Source organism: Pholcus phalangioides, unplaced genomic scaffold (genome assembly GCF_987345545.1).
Source record: "Pholcus phalangioides strain wild (caught in Gottingen) unplaced genomic scaffold, Ppha-v1.0 ptg000020l_1, whole genome shotgun sequence".
NCBI classification, from domain to species: Eukaryota; Metazoa; Arthropoda; class Arachnida; order Araneae; family Pholcidae; genus Pholcus; species Pholcus phalangioides.
This window is the reverse complement of record NW_028301613.1, coordinates 3,757,781-3,775,791: the sequence shown is the minus strand read 5'-3', so window position 1 is coordinate 3,775,791 and position 18,011 is coordinate 3,757,781. Positions and strand designations below refer to the sequence as shown.

Here is an 18,011-nt window from a genome sequence, read left to right as displayed (position 1 = left end):
ATTATATATATAAAAAATTAACTTACTGACACATTAACAGTTGTTTAATTATAGTCTTTCCAACTTTCTTGGGAATAGTGTAAGCTGTGCAAATAAAATTTCAACAGGATCATCATTACTATTGTGTGAAAAGAGTAATGTATTTTCTTATTAATGTATATCTAGAACAAAAGTTAGTTATGTCGCATGCATTCATATAGAACAATAGATGGCGCTAATCTACAATGTATCATTTAACAAACCTGTAGGTTTATCATGGAAAACATTTAATCAATGCTTTAAACTGAGTTCATTTTGATCAAAATAATCAATTTAATTTTCAAATATAATTTTATACTTGAACCAAAAGTTTACATTTACGTCAGACTAAAAATTTGAACTGATTCCCAAATAGATTTTCTTTATTTCTTTTTTTCCAAAGTCGCAATCACCAGATGGCGGCACTTACGGACTTTCCACAGCAAATTTAATTGCTGCATGTGTCTGTACTAGAACTCCTTAATACATAAGAAGTCGTCTTACCTGCACGCGCATCCTTGCTGACGTCATTTTCTCCAATTTTCACAATAAAAAAATGGGGACACTTCTCCTCCAAAAAAAAACAGAAAACCAATCCACCATCACAATTACTTTTTCACATTAAAAACAGAATCTCTATGGAATCTCTCTTACGGAAATATGATACATCTGGTTATTACGCATAATCACCAGCTATTATTCATAGTTATTAACCATTTCTCTAATTGTTGTTTAAATAAATTTAATAATAATTTGAATAAACTGAATAAATAAATTTTGTTTTTCACAGTTACCGGTGATATTTTTGTAATCTCCAGCTCCCATTGGTAAATATGATAAGTTTGCACCCTTCAAAAAGCATTCAAATCAGCAGAAATCGGGAAAATACTGTGTAAAAAATATTTTCTGTCGGCATTTTAATTTTATTCATAGAAATATATGGTCGGAATATATGCCCTCTCCCACTCCACACCGTTAACGTGTTGCCACCGAACACGAATAGCAATTTCCAAATGAAAATCTATTCACGACGAATGGGAAAATAGATTCGCTTACCTTTTGACACAAACCGAAATATATTTCTCTCAAGGGCCAGACTCATTACAAGCAAGCACAGGCGTCACGTAAACAAAAGACTACAAGAGCGATCTCGTTGCGCACTTATTCTCTACACTGGTGGAAACTGCCGACTGATGGCCTTTGTTGCCAACAGTCAAAAAAATTTCCAACAAAATCTTCATAAAAAAAAACCAGAATTGATTTTGGTAACTATTCGGATGACCATAAATTTTGCATAATGCTTTTGAGAGTGGCGTCCAAGAAACATTACCCTGAAGAAGAAAAAATCCACATGCCTTTTCATGATTTGTTGCTTATCGAGGAATAGGACTAGAGATCTTTTGGATGCCCGATATCTCTACTATGGCATGTTCAGAATGACAGTGACAAAGTTTTAAAATTTGGTCAGGCACCCGTAAGTAGATGATGACATTAAAGAACATCCTAGCGAAAAGAAATAACCAAGTTAAATTCCACAGAAATTTTGCAATAATAATAATAATGATCAGCACTAACTGACTGAATGAATGAGTGAACGCTAGGGGCTCTGCCACCGGACTTATCCCGTTGTCGAGATCTCTTCCAGCCCAGCTTCGTGGCAGAGTCTGGAACAAAGTGAGTGCACCTGACAGTCTGAGTGTGTAGCTAGTGTTGTGCTTGATATTTCAGGGCCACCTACACTTCAAATTGTGAGTGAAGTGCAATGATTGAATATTTGTAACGTTGTGGGCCTGTTGCTCTCTGTGGCGAGACTTTTTAACGGGGAGATCGGCTCACATTCGCGCCTTGAAGTTGGAAACCACAGAAAGTCAACTTCAGCCGACCATCACTGTGGCGCCGGTGGGGCGTGGTTCCCTAGCAATGCGTTTCAGACTTGTATATGCCTTTTTACAATGGTTTGTCACTTCTCTAACTCTGTTACTATATGTATAATAGTTCATGCCGTTGTAATGGTTTGCCACTTCTTCAATCCTCCCAGTAATGAGAGAGATTAATGAATAGATGCAATAATCATTATCAGCATCACTTTGAGGGTCAGATAAAGGGTGATCCTCTTAGAAATCAGTGTTAAAATTGCCGATTTTACTGTAGAAATGCGGAAATTTAGTGGGGCTTTCCGCTACATCAATAATTTTTAAAAATTAATTTAAACAATTGAAGTTCAAAATCCAGCAGCCAAGCCACCTCTGTAAGAATTCCACATCCTCATAATTGAGGAACATGGAGGACAAGTTCAGTTATTTCATAACGCCACGAAAAGTTGGTTTTAGATCTGAAATTATATATCAAACATTACTTTTTTGAAATGTCACACGTTCATGTCAGTGTACCATGAATTTCAATCGACTTAAATTATAATTTTTTTTACAAAAGAAGAAACAATATTGAATAAGAACTGTATGAATTTAATAATACATAATTCTTTCGTTAGAGCGCCTTTATAAAGGTTTGAGCTTCTATTGTTCCCACCTAATGCTCACTAGATGGCAGCGTACAAATATGACATTTCTGTGTTAAAGCGTTCTCTATGGCGACTGTGACCTTTCTTTCCCATGTTTCCTTTCCTCTTGTAATACTGGGCCACAAATACCCAACGAAGTGTTTGAGATAGGTGGTTTGGTGACCATAGGCCGACGCAGAATTTTCTCAAGGGAGGGGGGGGGGGGCGAAGGGGTTTCAATTTTCTTTTCTTCTCAAGGGGGGGGGGGGGCTTAACATTTTTCCTGCAAAATAACACTATAATGTCGGCTTGAGAGGATTGACTAATGACCGCTCACGCTCAGAGCTGTTGTGCAAGACAACTTCCTCTCTTCACCTCCAAGGAGGCAGGGTCGTGTCAGAGAGCAACTTATATTTATTCAACAAATGAAATAATTATATACATTCCATTCGGCTTGAAGGGAGGGGGGTTAGAACCCCCGCCCTTTGCTTACGCCAATGTTGGTGACAGATCAGCACGTTGCATTTCCGCAAATGGGAGAATTTGTGGACATTTCCGCGCAATCAAAGGACTCATCTTAAGTTTCTTATTCCCCGTATGGCGAACCATGTTTGCCGTTCCGGGGGTTTAGTATCTCTTAAAAAAGTTTCTTCTTTTTTTTTACCTCTACTTTCTTTTATTCCCTTCCTCAAGTGGAAAGGAATTGTATTGGGGCTGTTTCCACATTACATTATATTAAAGTTCAACTATTTTTATCACTAAAATGTTGAATGTTTTTGGAATATTTCATTTTCCAAAACGTAATCAACAACAGGGTCATCTGGTTGTCAACAGAGAGCCCCAAAACAGTAGTATATTTTGAGGGAAAAGCACGGAGAATATGGAAAAACGCTCCCAACCCCTGCTGTATTGTTTGGGTCTCGTGAAGACAGATACTCAAAAATACGAAAAGAAAAAAAATACTAGTATCGAGGGGAGGGAGCACCAGAGACATGTTTCCCTTTCTTTGCATCTAGCAACAAAACGAAGGATTTTTCAGTGCGATAAGGGGAAGAGCGATCCTATAATTGCGGCTGGAAGCCTTTGTTCCGGAACTCTAGAGGAGGGTTTTCATCTTTCCCCTTGTATGATTTTTAGACTGAAAAATTTAAATAATATGTACCATATTAGAGTGAAATTTTCCAATTAGTTAAAGCATCCTGGAAATGCTTTGAAAAATGAAAGGGTAATGAATATATTCTCACGGCCCGGCGGTTGAGAAACACTGATGTCCGTCCTACAGCACAGTTAAGACGGATGTCTAATAATTGGAATAGTAATTGAGAATAAAATATAATAATTGAGAGTTGAAATAATACTTATACGCTCATACCTTTTCCAAGCATCAACCAGCAGTATTTTGTATTGAAATATGGTATTTGATTCAACTTAGCCCTCTGAAATCAACGAAATTACAGTTGGTAGCTTCACTATTAATCATCTTATACCGCTGAGATATAGACCGTTTGGGTAGAGCAAGTGTGTTTGTGTTATAATGAGTAACTTAAGTTGAGATATTACACGTACATGTTACATTTATCAACTAACGGTATTTTGTATTAGAATATGTTGTTTGATTCAATTTAGTTCTCGGTCAAACAGTACTTTTGATAATATATTATTGAAAATGAAGTAAGAGTATCCAGTGTGGCAGGGTCTTGGAACCATGAATACCAACCTCAACACATCATTATGGTTATAGAAATAACCGACAGATGGCAATGTTATTTTTAATTCTACAGATTTTGTCGCCATCTATTGCCATCTGGGAGAAAAAGCCTGCTTGTGTTTCCTATTGAAGCTGCTTAAGATCAATGGTTCTCAACAAAAGATTTGCGTCTGGGAGTTTCCACGTCACATGATTTTCAAGTCATCGACTTGACGTGATTAATATGTTTCGGCCAAGTGCGTAGCCAGGGGGGGGGGGGACTTGGGGGTCTGGTCCCCCCCCCCCGAAATGTGAGAAAATGACCGAAAAAAGGGAAAAAGATGGCCAAATCTATTGTTCTGTCACTTTGGTCCCCCCCCGAACGAAATTTCTGGCTACGCCCCTGGTTTCGGCCTTTAATGTCCACTGACTAAGATAGAAGCACTTTCTCAGGGCGTGTGGGGTCTAAAGACTCCCATAAGCCTCCGTGTTCGATGCTGCTCCATACGAGCTGCCTTATTGTTGAGGGATATAGCCCGCTAAGCCTCCCCCCACCTCCCTGCGAGAACGCCAGTGTATTCAATGCAGCAACATACTCCTGCACTGGGTACAGGTTCTAATACTATATATATGTTGCCTTTAAGAACATAGCTTTCTCAACGCTTGGTCTGGTCGGCTGAAGTTGGTTTTCTGTGGTTCCCAACTTCGAGGCGTGAATGAGAATTCAGTGGTCGCTCAAAGTGAAAAAAAGATGATTAAGTTATACACTTAGAAGAGATATATTGTTCACCATTATACTTCCTCTAAAGGATACGGACCCTCTAAGGCAGTGGTCGGCAAACTCATTAGTCAACAGAGCCAAACATCAACAATACAACGATTGAAATTTCTTTTGAGAGCCTAATTTCTTAAAATTAAACTATATAGGTAGGTCAGGGGAATTGTTTCAACTTTTTCCGGGGGGGGGGGCAAAGAACATGCACCCAATGTATTTATAATTTTATATATATATACATACAATTTTTAGTGTATTTTCAACAGCTGGGGGGGGGGGGGGGTCCTCCATCGTCTTCGGATATTCGCCCCCGGTGGATTGCTTCAGAAGCGATGACCGATGTTTGATGCAGATGGAGAGAGGTGGCCACGGGAGAGTCGCCATGAGAGGTGGTGGCTCAGGAGCGTCGTCTTCAGAGGTGTGGCCCCTGGTCGATGGCTCCTAGCAGTTTTGACCGATGTTTGATGCGGATGGAGAGAGGTGGCCACGGAATAGTTGTCATGAGAGGTGGTACGGTCGTGGTCCAGGATCGTCGTCTTCAGATGTGTGCCCCCTTCCCCCCAGTGGATCGCTTCTAGCAGTGTTGACCGATGTTGGATGGAGAGAGGAGGCCTCTGGAGAGCCGTCATGAGAGGTAGTGGCCCAGGAGCATCGTCTTCTTTGATCTAACCGAGTAGAGGTTGGCGTTCCTTAGTATGACCCCCCCCCCCCCCCATGTTCTGAGAGGAGACTCGTCTTTTGCGTCTATCGACCCTGAATACCTTAGGAAAAAAGCCTCGTTTTTGACAACTTTTTTCTGGACCTCTCAGTTTCGACCCACATGGTTGGTCGCAGAAATGTGACGTGACAGCAGCGTCAGACTCACTCTTTTTTTTCCGGCAAAAACCCGTGAAAAAGGTGACTCACTTGGGAGGGGAGGGGAGGGGAAGGCAGCGAGAACAAAATGGCTAAACTAAATGGTCTAAACAGGATTTTGGAAAAATCTGGAATTTTTGTGCGCCCGCACGTGATATTTTGTGGAAGAGCTACACTCAAGGGGCCAAAGAGCCGCATGTGGCTCGCGAGCCGCGGTTTGCCGACCTCTGCTCTAAGGGAATGCTGCTTAAACTTTTTGAAGCGCGACCCCTTTTGACTGAAAAAAATTTACCAGCAACCCCTACATGAGCTGGCCATATGTCCCGGTTTTTCTGGATATTCCGATTTTTTCCCAGTAAACGTGCTGTTTCGAAAGCCCTTTTCGGAACGCTTGTTTCTATTTTAATTAGGGGATATTGACTTCCAAAGGATATTGCACATTCGTGATTCTAGCACGACGGAGCCGATATATATATCGATTTATTGTATTAGTAGAATTTGATAAATTTACACGGTATGAGTCATACCATGATACTGTATAATGCATGCTCAGCGCAATAAAGGCTTGCCTTAGTTTTGAAATATTTTCAAATAAAAATGAATTTCCTATTAGAAAGTGTTATTTTGGGGAATCTCTCGTGAGTTGTGTCGGAAAAAGTTAGCAAAGATTTAGTGGTGGCTCTCCGTGCTCACAAGTATCGAATCACTCGCGTCGTTCACCCCCATGAAGACGATTAACTCGATGCAACGTACAAGCCGTATGACGAAATTGGATAGCTGAACCCAATGACTAGGGGAAAAAATGCCACGTGTTCCCAGTGGCACATATGGGCCGGGGGACCGCAGCCTGGGATTTCAAAAAAAGTGTGGAAAAGACTTGTGGGGCAAGTAAGAAGAAGAAGTTGGTATGTTGAAGTGGGAGAAATTTGAGAATGGTCTAAATACACAATATATAAACACTTGTTTTTATACAGCGCCTCGACTGTGACGGGAAACGAAGGAACAATGCCTCCGTCCACAGTGTTGGGCAGTTCTGTTTCCCTTTCCGTTTACGGAATGTGCAATATACACGCACGGAAAACACACAGTGGAGCCTCCACTGCGACGGGAATAATCAAACGGAACCTCCGTTTACAGTGCTGGGCGTTCACATTTGAATTACTCACATATATTTACATAATTTAAAAATTTTCTTTTTATATATAATTGGTGATGCACGTAAACATTACTATGTATAATACGTATTGGGAACAACATAAAAATGTTCAAGGTTACAAAACGAGCCGAGCCTCAAGATTTTTTTGACTCTTGCGACAAAGCGTTAATCACGGGATGTACGTATTTAACCATTTTTATAAACGGTTTCATAAATTTCACTGATCCGCATTATAACTGATATAGTGGAAATAACGAAACCGTATGTAAAATGCCACATCTTTCTCAAAAAGCCATTTTTTTTACCTGTTTTGTGAAGATGATAAGAGGTCCTCCCAGAATAAAAGAAACTATTATTTTTCTCTTATTTATACCGTACTCATGTTCTTATACTACCACAAAGGGGAAGAGAGAAAAGTATATTTAAAACACCGTCTCTATCTCCTTCTGTTATCAGAACACGAACAACAGCTGATTTCACGCACTGGCTGTTTATCTGACACCTTGGGGAGCGGTCGGATAGACAACATGTTTGAAAGGGGGAAAAACCAAAACGTAGTGAGACGTCAGTGTCGGAATAAAAGCGTTTCAAGACGAGACGAGATATCTCGTATTGCCGAAACACAAAGCATCAAGTTCTCACAAGAGAGAGAGATATCTCGGCACTAAAAGGGCTAATTATGTATTATCTATACGAGGTCAATTTATGAAATGAAAGAAAAAGGTTAAGCTAATGGTATTGAAGCATTTATTAGATCAAAGAGAATTAGTAAAAACGATTTCACAAGTATTAAATACAAAAAAAAGACCATATCGAATACATCTAAATGAAAGCACATAATCGATACGTGCTTGATCTTACAATAAACATTTCCAAAACTTCTGAGAAGAGCGCGCATCACAATTAACTGCAGATTGAAATGATGCATTTATGCCATTAGTAGAGACTCCACAGCGGAGGGAAGTTCTTGTTTTTTTTACGTAGTCGAAGTCAGCAGAAAAGCATGCAAATCCTTTTGCAATGTGTGTACTGGTGAGTTGTTAACGCATTACGTATCTTTCATGTTCGAAATGATGATTACAGAGATTTATTTTGAATATTTTTTGAACTAACTACTCACTATAAACAAGTGGCTTACACTGACATGGCTTTGCTTTGGACTGACTACTGCTCATAAATGAGTAATAATATTTACATAATGTGAAATGTGAAGGAAAAGAAAAATTCCCCAACACAATCGATAAGATTAATGCTAGGAAAGTACACAGCAATGAACGATTCAATCAAAACTTCTCGGAAAATATTGAATTTTTTCTTCAAAAAAGGCAAATTTGAATGCAAGACTATCAAGAATGGATCTTTTGGTGCCCGCTTAAACTATACTGAAAAACTCTTGCCGCAATCATCACATTCGTATGGTCTCTCTCAAGTATGCGGTATTTTGTGATAGTTTAGGTGGGAGATCCACTTAAATTACTTCCGTCACAAAACACACTCATGTGGCTTCTCTGAAAAGTGGATTCTTTTATGTTTGTTTAAATCAGTGGCACACGAAAATTTTTCACCGCAGAAGACACATGAACGGGATCTCCCTTCAGAGTGAACTCTTCTGTGTTTGTTCAAATTAGAGACATTCGAAAATCTTTTGCAACAGATTTCACATTCATACGGCTTTTCTTCAGTGTGGACTCTCTTGTGTACGTTTAAATTAGACTTACTCGAAAATCTTTTGTGGCAAACAGCACACTTGTATGGCTTTTCTCCAGTGTGGATCCGATTATGAACAGCCAATTCGGAACGCTGGGTGAAATTTTTACCACAAACATTGCATTCGAATGGTTTCTCTCCTGTGTGTATCCTTTTATGGCTATTTAGGTGGGAGATATGAGAAAATTTCTTGTGGCAAAAAACACACTCGTGTGGCTTTTCTCCAGAGTGGATCATTTCATGTTGTTTCAAATTAGAGATCCTTGAAAACTTTCTGCCACAAACGTCACATTCGTGTGGCCTTTCTCCGGTGTGGATCCGATTGTGAATGGCTAGTTCAGAACGCTGAGTGAATTTTTTGCTGCAAATATCACATTCATGTGGTTTTTCTGCAGTGTGGACTCTCTTGTGCCTGTTCAAGTTTGACACACACGAAAACCTTTGGTTGCAAAGTACGCACACATGCGGCTTCTCGCCGGTGTGAACGTGATTGTGTACGTCTAAATACGAACGTCGCGAGAATTTCTTGCTGCACGTATGACATTCGAATGGCTTTTCTCCGGTGTGGACTCTTTTGTGCTTCTTCAAATTGGAAGCGTCCGAAAATCTTTTGCCACAGATGTCACACTCGTGTGGTTTCTCTCTTGTGTGGATTCGGTTATGAGTAACTAATTCGGAATGCTGGGAGAACGTCCTACTGCAAACATCGCATTCGAATGGTTTTTCCCCCGTGTGAATTCGTTCGTGCCTTTTCAAATGGGAGGCATTCGAAAATCCCTTACAACAAAACACGCACTCGTGTGGTTTTTCGCCCGTGTGAATTCGGCAATGCTCGACAAAATGAGAACGCTTTTTGAAACTTTTACCGCAAACATCACATTCAAATGGCCTCCCGCCAATGTTGGACATCTTACATGTTGAAATTGAACATCGACGAAAACCTTTTCTGGTTGGATTCTCTTCAGACATTGCAGTACCTAGAGACAGAACGAATTCCGTAGTTAATGCTCTGTGCAGCAAAATTACTTCATTTGATCTTAATCTTGTTTAATCAACTCACAGAAACACAAGAAGCATAAAAGGTTCGTAACAGTTTTTCAAAGATCTTAGAGACGCATTAATAACTGTACAAAAATTCCGTGTTTCTGCGGTTCTGTATATACAGGGTCCAAACAAAAAGACGCTACAGTTTTTTCTAAATCGACTCATTAATCGCTTCAAACAGTTAAGCCATAGAAATCGACAAACATTCCAGTAAGTTCAATAAGAAAGAAAGAGTCAACTTCAACAGTGCATGTGCCATCTCTCGTAGAGTGAGATCAAATGGAGACATTCCAATCACAACGAAGACGGATTCTTACCCATATTTGTGGATTTGCTAGTGTTAACTGAAGAGTTCTGATGAAATTGCAAACGTAACACGTGGTTGTAATTGTTTCTGGAACACTATTTAAGGCGACTGCCTACCTACGTCTTTCTTTCAGAAGGGTCATTTTGGATAAAACAAACGTGGTTTTAGTTTGAATATGACATAAAACTAGGAAAATTAATGTTATTTCATGAATATTTTGGGAAAAAAATTATTGTAAATTTTGTGTGTACTAAAATTATCATATTTTCAGTACTTCTGCTAGAAATTGTATACAAAACACCACTGCTTTTATCGCCACGTTCTTCTCACAGAATATTGCTATGACATGGTTCTATGTAATGAAACAAAAGTTTTGGGATAGTATGAAAACTTTTTGAGATATGATTGTTTACGTGAAAAAATACAAATTTTTTGTAAAACATGTTTAGTATTCTCAATTCAAAAACATATAAGTCAAAAGTTTCAAACATATCGCTATTTTTAGTTCATTGCACAGCCAGGGGTTCTATTCAAAGCCTCCTAGAAAGTACCAGGGGGTCTATTACGCTCATGTCGTTATGCCCGCGTTTCAAACGTGTTTGGGGTTTGCGGTGCATTGTGGGATAGATTTACGTCACCATCGCTAAAGGTTGATTTTTCTCACATCGTTACTAGCGATATTCGTTATCGACATCGCTACGTAAAACGTTAACTAACGAGAACCGCAGACCACTCGTTATGTTCGCGTTACGGAAATAAACATGGCCGCTCGCGCGTACATTTTTCGATGAAGGTGAGAGCAACGGAGACAAATTAGTTAGAATTGGAAATTATTCATTCATTATTAATTTATCAAGTTGTTCATTATAATGAATAATAATTCTCTGAATTACGTTACTTAATTTAGTAACATGATTTAGAGACAGCATTATCGTTTAAAATGTTATCTGTACACATACTGATTGGAAAAAATTATTCATAGTGGTAAATAGTTATAAATTATACTCGGTGAAAAGATAAATCACTCTACAAAACGTTTTTTTTTTTTTAAATCTTGCATGGAAATGCCTTTATTCTAATCTTAAACTCATCTCAATATAAGAATATTATTTAACTGGTAAATATCTCTATCGCGATGTTTTCAAGACATTTTAAAATTCGCTCAATATTTTTTTTTACATCTCGTTCAAAATCGACGTCAATATATATTTAAACGTCTCCAGATTTTCCCCTTCTTAATTCGTTTAATAACATTGATATTTTGTAATATCAATTAAGTATTGCTACTTATGGTGACGGACTCGCGATGCGAGGATCCGGGTTCGAACCCCACAGTGGTGGTCGGCTGAAGTTGGTTTTCTGTGGTTCCCAACTTCAAGGCGCAAATGCGAGCCGATCTCCCCGTTAAAAAGTCTCGCCACAGAGAGCAACAGTCCTACAACGATAAATCATTCAATCATAACACTTCACTCATAGTTAGAAAAACTTGTGGCAGATGGCAGCACTACACATAACAAGCATTACAGAGAAACAACAGAACTTCACGTCAGGTTTCACTACACGTACACGCACATTACCGCATGTACCGATTCGTTGGGGGGTTCCGCGGGGGGAGGGGTGTGGGCGGGGTGCATGTGTGGTGTAGTAGTAGTAGTAGGTAGGGCCTCCAAAAAATGGCTCAGGGATCCATGATGTTCTAAGTCAGCCACCTCGTTGGGCAATTTGCCTGTTGTGGCGTTGTATTTGTATTTGTATTTCTGTGCAGTACACAGAAGTGTAATGCAGTAAACACCATTACACACACACACACACTCTAAGTACACTATAAAAAAATCAAAGTAAATTTTATTAAATCAACAAATAATTTTTTTCTAATCCTTGAGTGCATTTTCTGATCGGAGTATAAAAAAGATGTCAACAACAGTGTAAATTTGGTGGCACTTCATTTTCCATGTGTGACACAAGGAAACCAATTGTCTAATTGATGATGTAAATAAAAGGTTACTTGTTCTTGATTTTGACTTAATATCAAGACGGTAGATAAATGTGTTAAAAACATGGTAATATATGATGATATTTTTGATAGTCGTTTTGCAAATTCACATAGCGTCATTGAACTTCAATAGAAAATCATTTTTTTAAACGTAATAATTTAGAAAATTTCCCCGCGCGCCAGTATCATGTGCGTGTATAGCCTACCTTTTTCTCAAATATTTGATGAAAGTAAAAAGAATCCGGATGAATTAAAAAAAAATGTTGCTTAGAAAATTAGGGACAACCAACCGCAGGAGTAAATAAAATAATAATAACGCACGTGCTGCAGCACTCGTTGATAGTGATGATGATTATCAGCAGCGGAAAAAATTATCCGATTGGTCCATCCCTTTCGGAGCTAACGCAACTCTCGGACCAGGGAGTTTTTCGTAAAATAGATAACGACATACCGCGGGTTGCTGAGAAAAATCAAGTTTTTGACAATGGTCGCTGAGATTTGCGTTATGAGGCTCGTTGAGAATTTGCGTTAAGGGCGTGACGTCACTAACGACCTCGTTGTATAACGACGTGAGCGTAATAGACCCCCTGGAGGCTTTGGTCTATTACGTTGCAGCAGTTATACAATGAAGTCGCGGGGCTAAGGCTCGGACCTGACTACGGCGCGGTTGGACGCGGTTGAGGTTGGGGGGGAAGGCATCATCTATAGTTTTATTCTGTCAACGCACAGATACAACTGCAACCGCTGAGCGCGGTTTTTTCAACCGAGAAAATCCACATTTTTTGAGACGGTTGGGGTAACCGGAAAGCTGCCATCATGTATTGCAAAGGCTTGCGCTCCCTGATGACGGTTCGGCTGGACCTGCGGTTGCTCTCTTCCATTGTCTATTAAGTGGTTTGACAAGGAGGGTGACGGGATTTCGGATGCACTGGACAAAGGAATTGCTCTCCTCAGGTTGCCATAAGAATGAGGGGAAAAGCAAATTCGAAGAACTGTATGGTGAAGTTCTATTCGACAGAAGCTAATTCTTTGTTTGGCGCTTTTGCACTGATAACAATAAAAAAAACCAATGAAGAAAAAAAAATTTTCTAACTAGTGAATTTTTTTTGCTCTACATGAGCACACATTAAAACTCGGTTATAATGACATTCATAAACTAACGTGATTATGCTAAAACCGAGATGTATATTTTAGAACACTTGAATGAAATGCATTGGACCCGATTATAACGTGTTAGCAAAAGACCAATTAGTTACCTCATCCAAAAGACTACAAATTACCACGGGGCCCAACCATTTATAATAAATTCATAAAAAATTAGAAGTAAAAATAATCAGACATCTGAAGGAATATATTTTTATATTTGCAAATTCTCCATATCAAACTTTTGAAACATTTATTAAAAGCCTAAGTATGAACCGGGGAGGAAATACGTCCCTAAGAGCTGCATTGTGTGTGTGTGTTTTGCTTTCATTATTCTGTCTTTTTGGTATTTATTTTTGTATCGTATATGAATGTGGCTGTCTATCTGTTGTTTTTGCAATGAAAAAAAAACCATCTAGTCCAGCGGTTCTCAACCGGTGCTCCGTGTGAACTCCCAAGGGCTCCGCGGCCCTCGAGGAAATTAAAAAAAGAACCAGTAAATTTGAAAAAAATAATTATTAATATTTTTGAATAAAAATAAATCAGTAACTTTGATGAATAAATAAAAAATAGGCCTACGGGGCTCCGCCATAGAAATTATATACTGGAAAGGGCTCCGTGGGTCAAAAACGATTGAGAACCGCTGATCTAGGCAAAACGTTGTATACGGGTAATATCGAAGAGTGCACTAAGACAATTTTCACACCTACCGTTCTTTTCAAGCAGTTTTTGATTTACAAAGCCGCAACTAAGGAGAGCGGGTCCACTGTATCGAGTGCTGAACTAGAGGGGGCGCCGAATTGCCCCTTTAACACCACTCCTAACCTTTCCTTACACGGGGACGCCAAAAGCTTGCTAGCTCCAGTTAAAAAAGTATCCAGCTGCGGCCCTGTATGTACCTTAAACCTTGCAACATACATACTGATGTACAGGGCCACAACGACATGCGTGGTCAGCCGGGGCAAGCACGCATTTTGGCGCCCCCTTTTAATATTGAAGGAGAGATGAAAGGTTAACATTTGCGCTCCTGTCTGGCTCAGAGTTCGGAGCATCAGTCAGTGCCGTCTTAACGCATGGGTCCATCCGAGCACGGCCCGGGTGCCTCAAGAGAAGAGGGGCCTTCCAAAAATGAGATACGATTGAAATTTTCAAGGATATACCATGTAGGGCCTCCTAAAAACCACTTGGCCCGGGGGGCCCATAATACTCTTAAGACGACCCTGGCACCAGTCCCACCTGCTCCTCTCTAGTTGCGGCCCTGATGTCGTATGTACAGGGTGTAAAGCGGGCCGGGGTAGCAAGTTCAGAGGGGCGGCAAATTTGAGTAATTCGTGGTCAAGAACTTTAAATTATAACGTGAATAGGGGGCAGAGCAATTCGAATAGCCAGCACGTGTCGAAGCCATAAATCTGTGTCTGGAAAGAGATTTAGTGTGAAGCATGTAAATAATTTCGTATAAGGGGGTGGTTGATGATGTAAGTGACCTTCAAACCCCCCTCGCCCCTTTGTCATCAAATGTTCGCAAATCCGAAACCCCGCCCCCGCCCCCGCCCCCCCTCGATGCTGACGTAATACTTGAATCACACCAAATGAACATTTTTGGGAACTAAAAGGTCTAATGAGTATCAGAATGTTTTTTTAAAAAAATTTGGTTTTTTACAGTTTTTAAAACATGAAATTCAGAAATTTCATTCCGATTTCCTATCTGAATTTTTTTTTCCTGACCATCAAAAGAAATATATATTTTTTTAAACAGGAGAAAATCATTTTTTCCTTGACTTTCTTTTGGTCATATGGGGTTTCCCAAAATCACAATTGTTGTGCTTAATTTCCATTAATTAGAAATTTAATTAATTGGAAATTTACTTTAATTACAAAGAAAAACGTGCTAAATTCATGGCCAATAATTTTCTTCAAGCCAAAACTTCAAAAATATGTTACTTAAATAGTTTTTTAATATATATGTTATTTAAATTATGATGATTCCAGTCATCATATATAAAAAAATTTGTGCGATTTGGTCACGAATCGTAAAAGCATCAAAAATGGGTCAACTTGTAGGCTGTCTTTCTTCAACTCTGAATTAATTTCAAATGGCAAATATTGTTACAGAAAATTAAATTTCATTACATGAATATTTTTATTAGTATATACAGTAAAACCCCCTCCTTTTTGTGAACACGGACAGGACAAAAAAATTAAATACATGTAAAATGGGTGACCGTTAAAAAGAGGTTTGAAATTCATACGTTTTTATATTATACATCTGTAAATTATTATTTGTCCGTAAAAGAGGGAGTATCCGTTAAGACGGGGTTTTACTGCAATGCAGCTTATGAGCACGAATTTGCATGCTAACTGGAGCCAACTTCAGCTTGGCGAAAATAATTTAGCCAATCCCGAGATGTCACGTGACATAAAAAAATAAAAAAACCCGGTTGCTAACAGCAGTGTGTGTTTCATGCAAAATTTCACGGTTGCTGATAAGATCAACCGCGCCAGCCGAACCGTAGTGTGCCGGCAGCCTAAAACGAGAAAGAGCAGCGTACAAGAAAATCTTTTTCTCGTTAGCCCCGGCTCACCCAACACCCCCTATAGATAAGACTGTTCTTCAGAACTCACAACTGGTGCCCTTAGTCCCACCCTCCCTTCTAAGAACGCGTTGCCCGCGCTTTCTTTTCCCCTTTTGCTTTAGTTTCTTTCTTTTTTATTTGTACTTATTTTTTTTTTTGCTTCCTTTTGGAGGGAACGGAATGATTTTCCTCATTATTATTATTTTGCGTATTTACCAGCGCAGTCTTATTACGCATGGGCGTACCAGAGCACATCCCATCCCACCCACCACCATCCATTAGAGTTTAAATTGGTAGGCAGGAATTTTTAGCCAGATAGAGCAGGGACGTCTGCTGTGGAGGAGAAGATGGCGTTGGTGTGGGTGAAAAAGAGACATTACTTATGTCAACACCCTCCGCTATCGGCTATTGGAATTCAGAAACCACCCATACCCTACGAACACGGCAAGAAATAGATATAAAAAAAGGGTGGGGGGGGGGGTCTGGAACCGTAACCTACACCCATAAAGAGAGCCTCTCACAACGGTATCGGCACTGTCGTAAGAGAGGGACACTTCCTGTTACCTGTGAGTGAATATCTGAATTCGTTGGAGGTTATTTTCGGGAGAAAAAGAAAACAAATTGAATATTCGTCTGGGTGTGTAGGCCTATAACTGAATGAAAAATTTTATCGGAAAATTCATCAAAATGACAGTACAATATATATATAACTGCAATATTGGCGGAGAAAATTTCTTGGAAATCGCGCCAAAATGTTCTTGAGCTCGCCATGGATTTTTGATAATGGTAACCAATATTTTTTCTAATTTAAAAATTTTAAACGACTATACATTGGTTCAAAACGGTATTTTTTCAGTATCTTTTTCAAAATCATAAAAGAATTTGAAATATTCTATATAAATGATCATCATAAACCTCCGATGCATGGGAACTATATTTTGCGGCGAAGGAGTACACTCCCTACCTTTCTCTTCACTGCAAAGTTAACCCCTGAAACAAACTATAGTTGTGTCGTTAGAAGGGGAGTGAGGATCCCAGGGTGCTCTGGAGACGACCCTGCTATTCACCTCGGATTTGAACATGAATTTTCTCGGGGGAGGGGGGGGGTTAATACAGAGTTCTTTTAGGCTATTATTATGCAATCATTATGCATAATTAGGCTACTATTCAAATAAATTTCACAATTGTAAATATTTAATGGCAAGGAGGGGCAAGAGAATTAATGTAAATAAAAGACGCCATAAACAGACTCAAAGCGCACAAGGATAAAAAAAATAGAGTCAGGATTATATGCATATGCAATTGCATATTTTGGCCTTTTTAGCATTAATTCATATAAATGCATAAAATCAAAGAATTTTCCATGCTCATAGTCCTCATAATATCGCTTCCCCCCGCAGATGGGATTTAATGAATTAATAGAAATGTACGTGTAATACTGCATTTTCAAAATATCACTGCTAGGCCTTTCGTAAGCCGTTGTAATAACCCTAGGGGCGATCTCGGCAAATAGTCTTGCATTCCGCAAATAGTGTCAAATTTCTTTGTCAGTGATATTTCGTTACTGAGCAGCTGAAGTTATTTGCATATGGATGTACAGTAGTATCCCGTTACAACGAGCTCCAACAGACCGGAGAAATCACTTCGTTATAATGGAATTTCGTTATAAAGGAACTCCAGGTTTTATCATTGTTCCTACGCAAACTCATCTGGGATATTAGAAAAGTGTTCGCTAGAACGAGATTTTCGCTATAACGGGATTCGATTGTATATGCATGTGTGGAGCTATTTTCTTGAAATGAATATGAAATCCAACTAAGAAATAGAAAATATGAATTCTGAAAACGTATCTGCTTTTCCTTTGCTGGTGATTTTTCAATGCATATATTTTCTCACTTTTGGTACATGTTTCGGAATTTTCAACTTTTCCGGATTTTTTAATGCATATTTTGACATTAAATACTCGCTTATTTCGGCACTTTTTTAGTGCATATAATCCGCCTTTAATAATAATAATAATAATAAAGGCGCCAAAAATCGTGCCAAAAGTACACACGCTTTAGGAAGGCGTGTGCTGTTATGTTGCCGGGAGAAAGAAAATGGCTTACCCGTAACACGTTCCTGCTTCGGAATGTTCTTTAATTGCTGCTACCAAATAAAACGGAGGATCAATTGAAACCAATGACAACAATTAGAAGTGATTTCAAATCGCCATCACAACGACCAACAACAGGATGAGACAAAAGAAGCTGC

General features: G+C 39.1%; 1 protein-coding gene across 1 annotated transcript; it reads right to left on the bottom strand.

The window, feature by feature from the left end:
* Positions 1–8,382: 8,382 nt before the first annotated feature.
* On the bottom strand, positions 8,383–17,948 carry LOC149070770 (uncharacterized). The gene is made up of 2 exons (XM_089248520.1): positions 17,867–17,948; positions 8,383–9,675 (listed from the first exon to the last, which is right to left on the bottom strand). Exon 2 carries the CDS (start codon positions 9,665–9,667, stop codon positions 8,474–8,476), a length of 1,194 nt encoding a protein of 397 aa, XP_089104646.1. The 5' UTR covers positions 9,668–9,675; positions 17,867–17,948; the 3' UTR covers positions 8,383–8,473.
* Between the last annotated feature and the right edge of the window lie 63 nt (positions 17,949–18,011).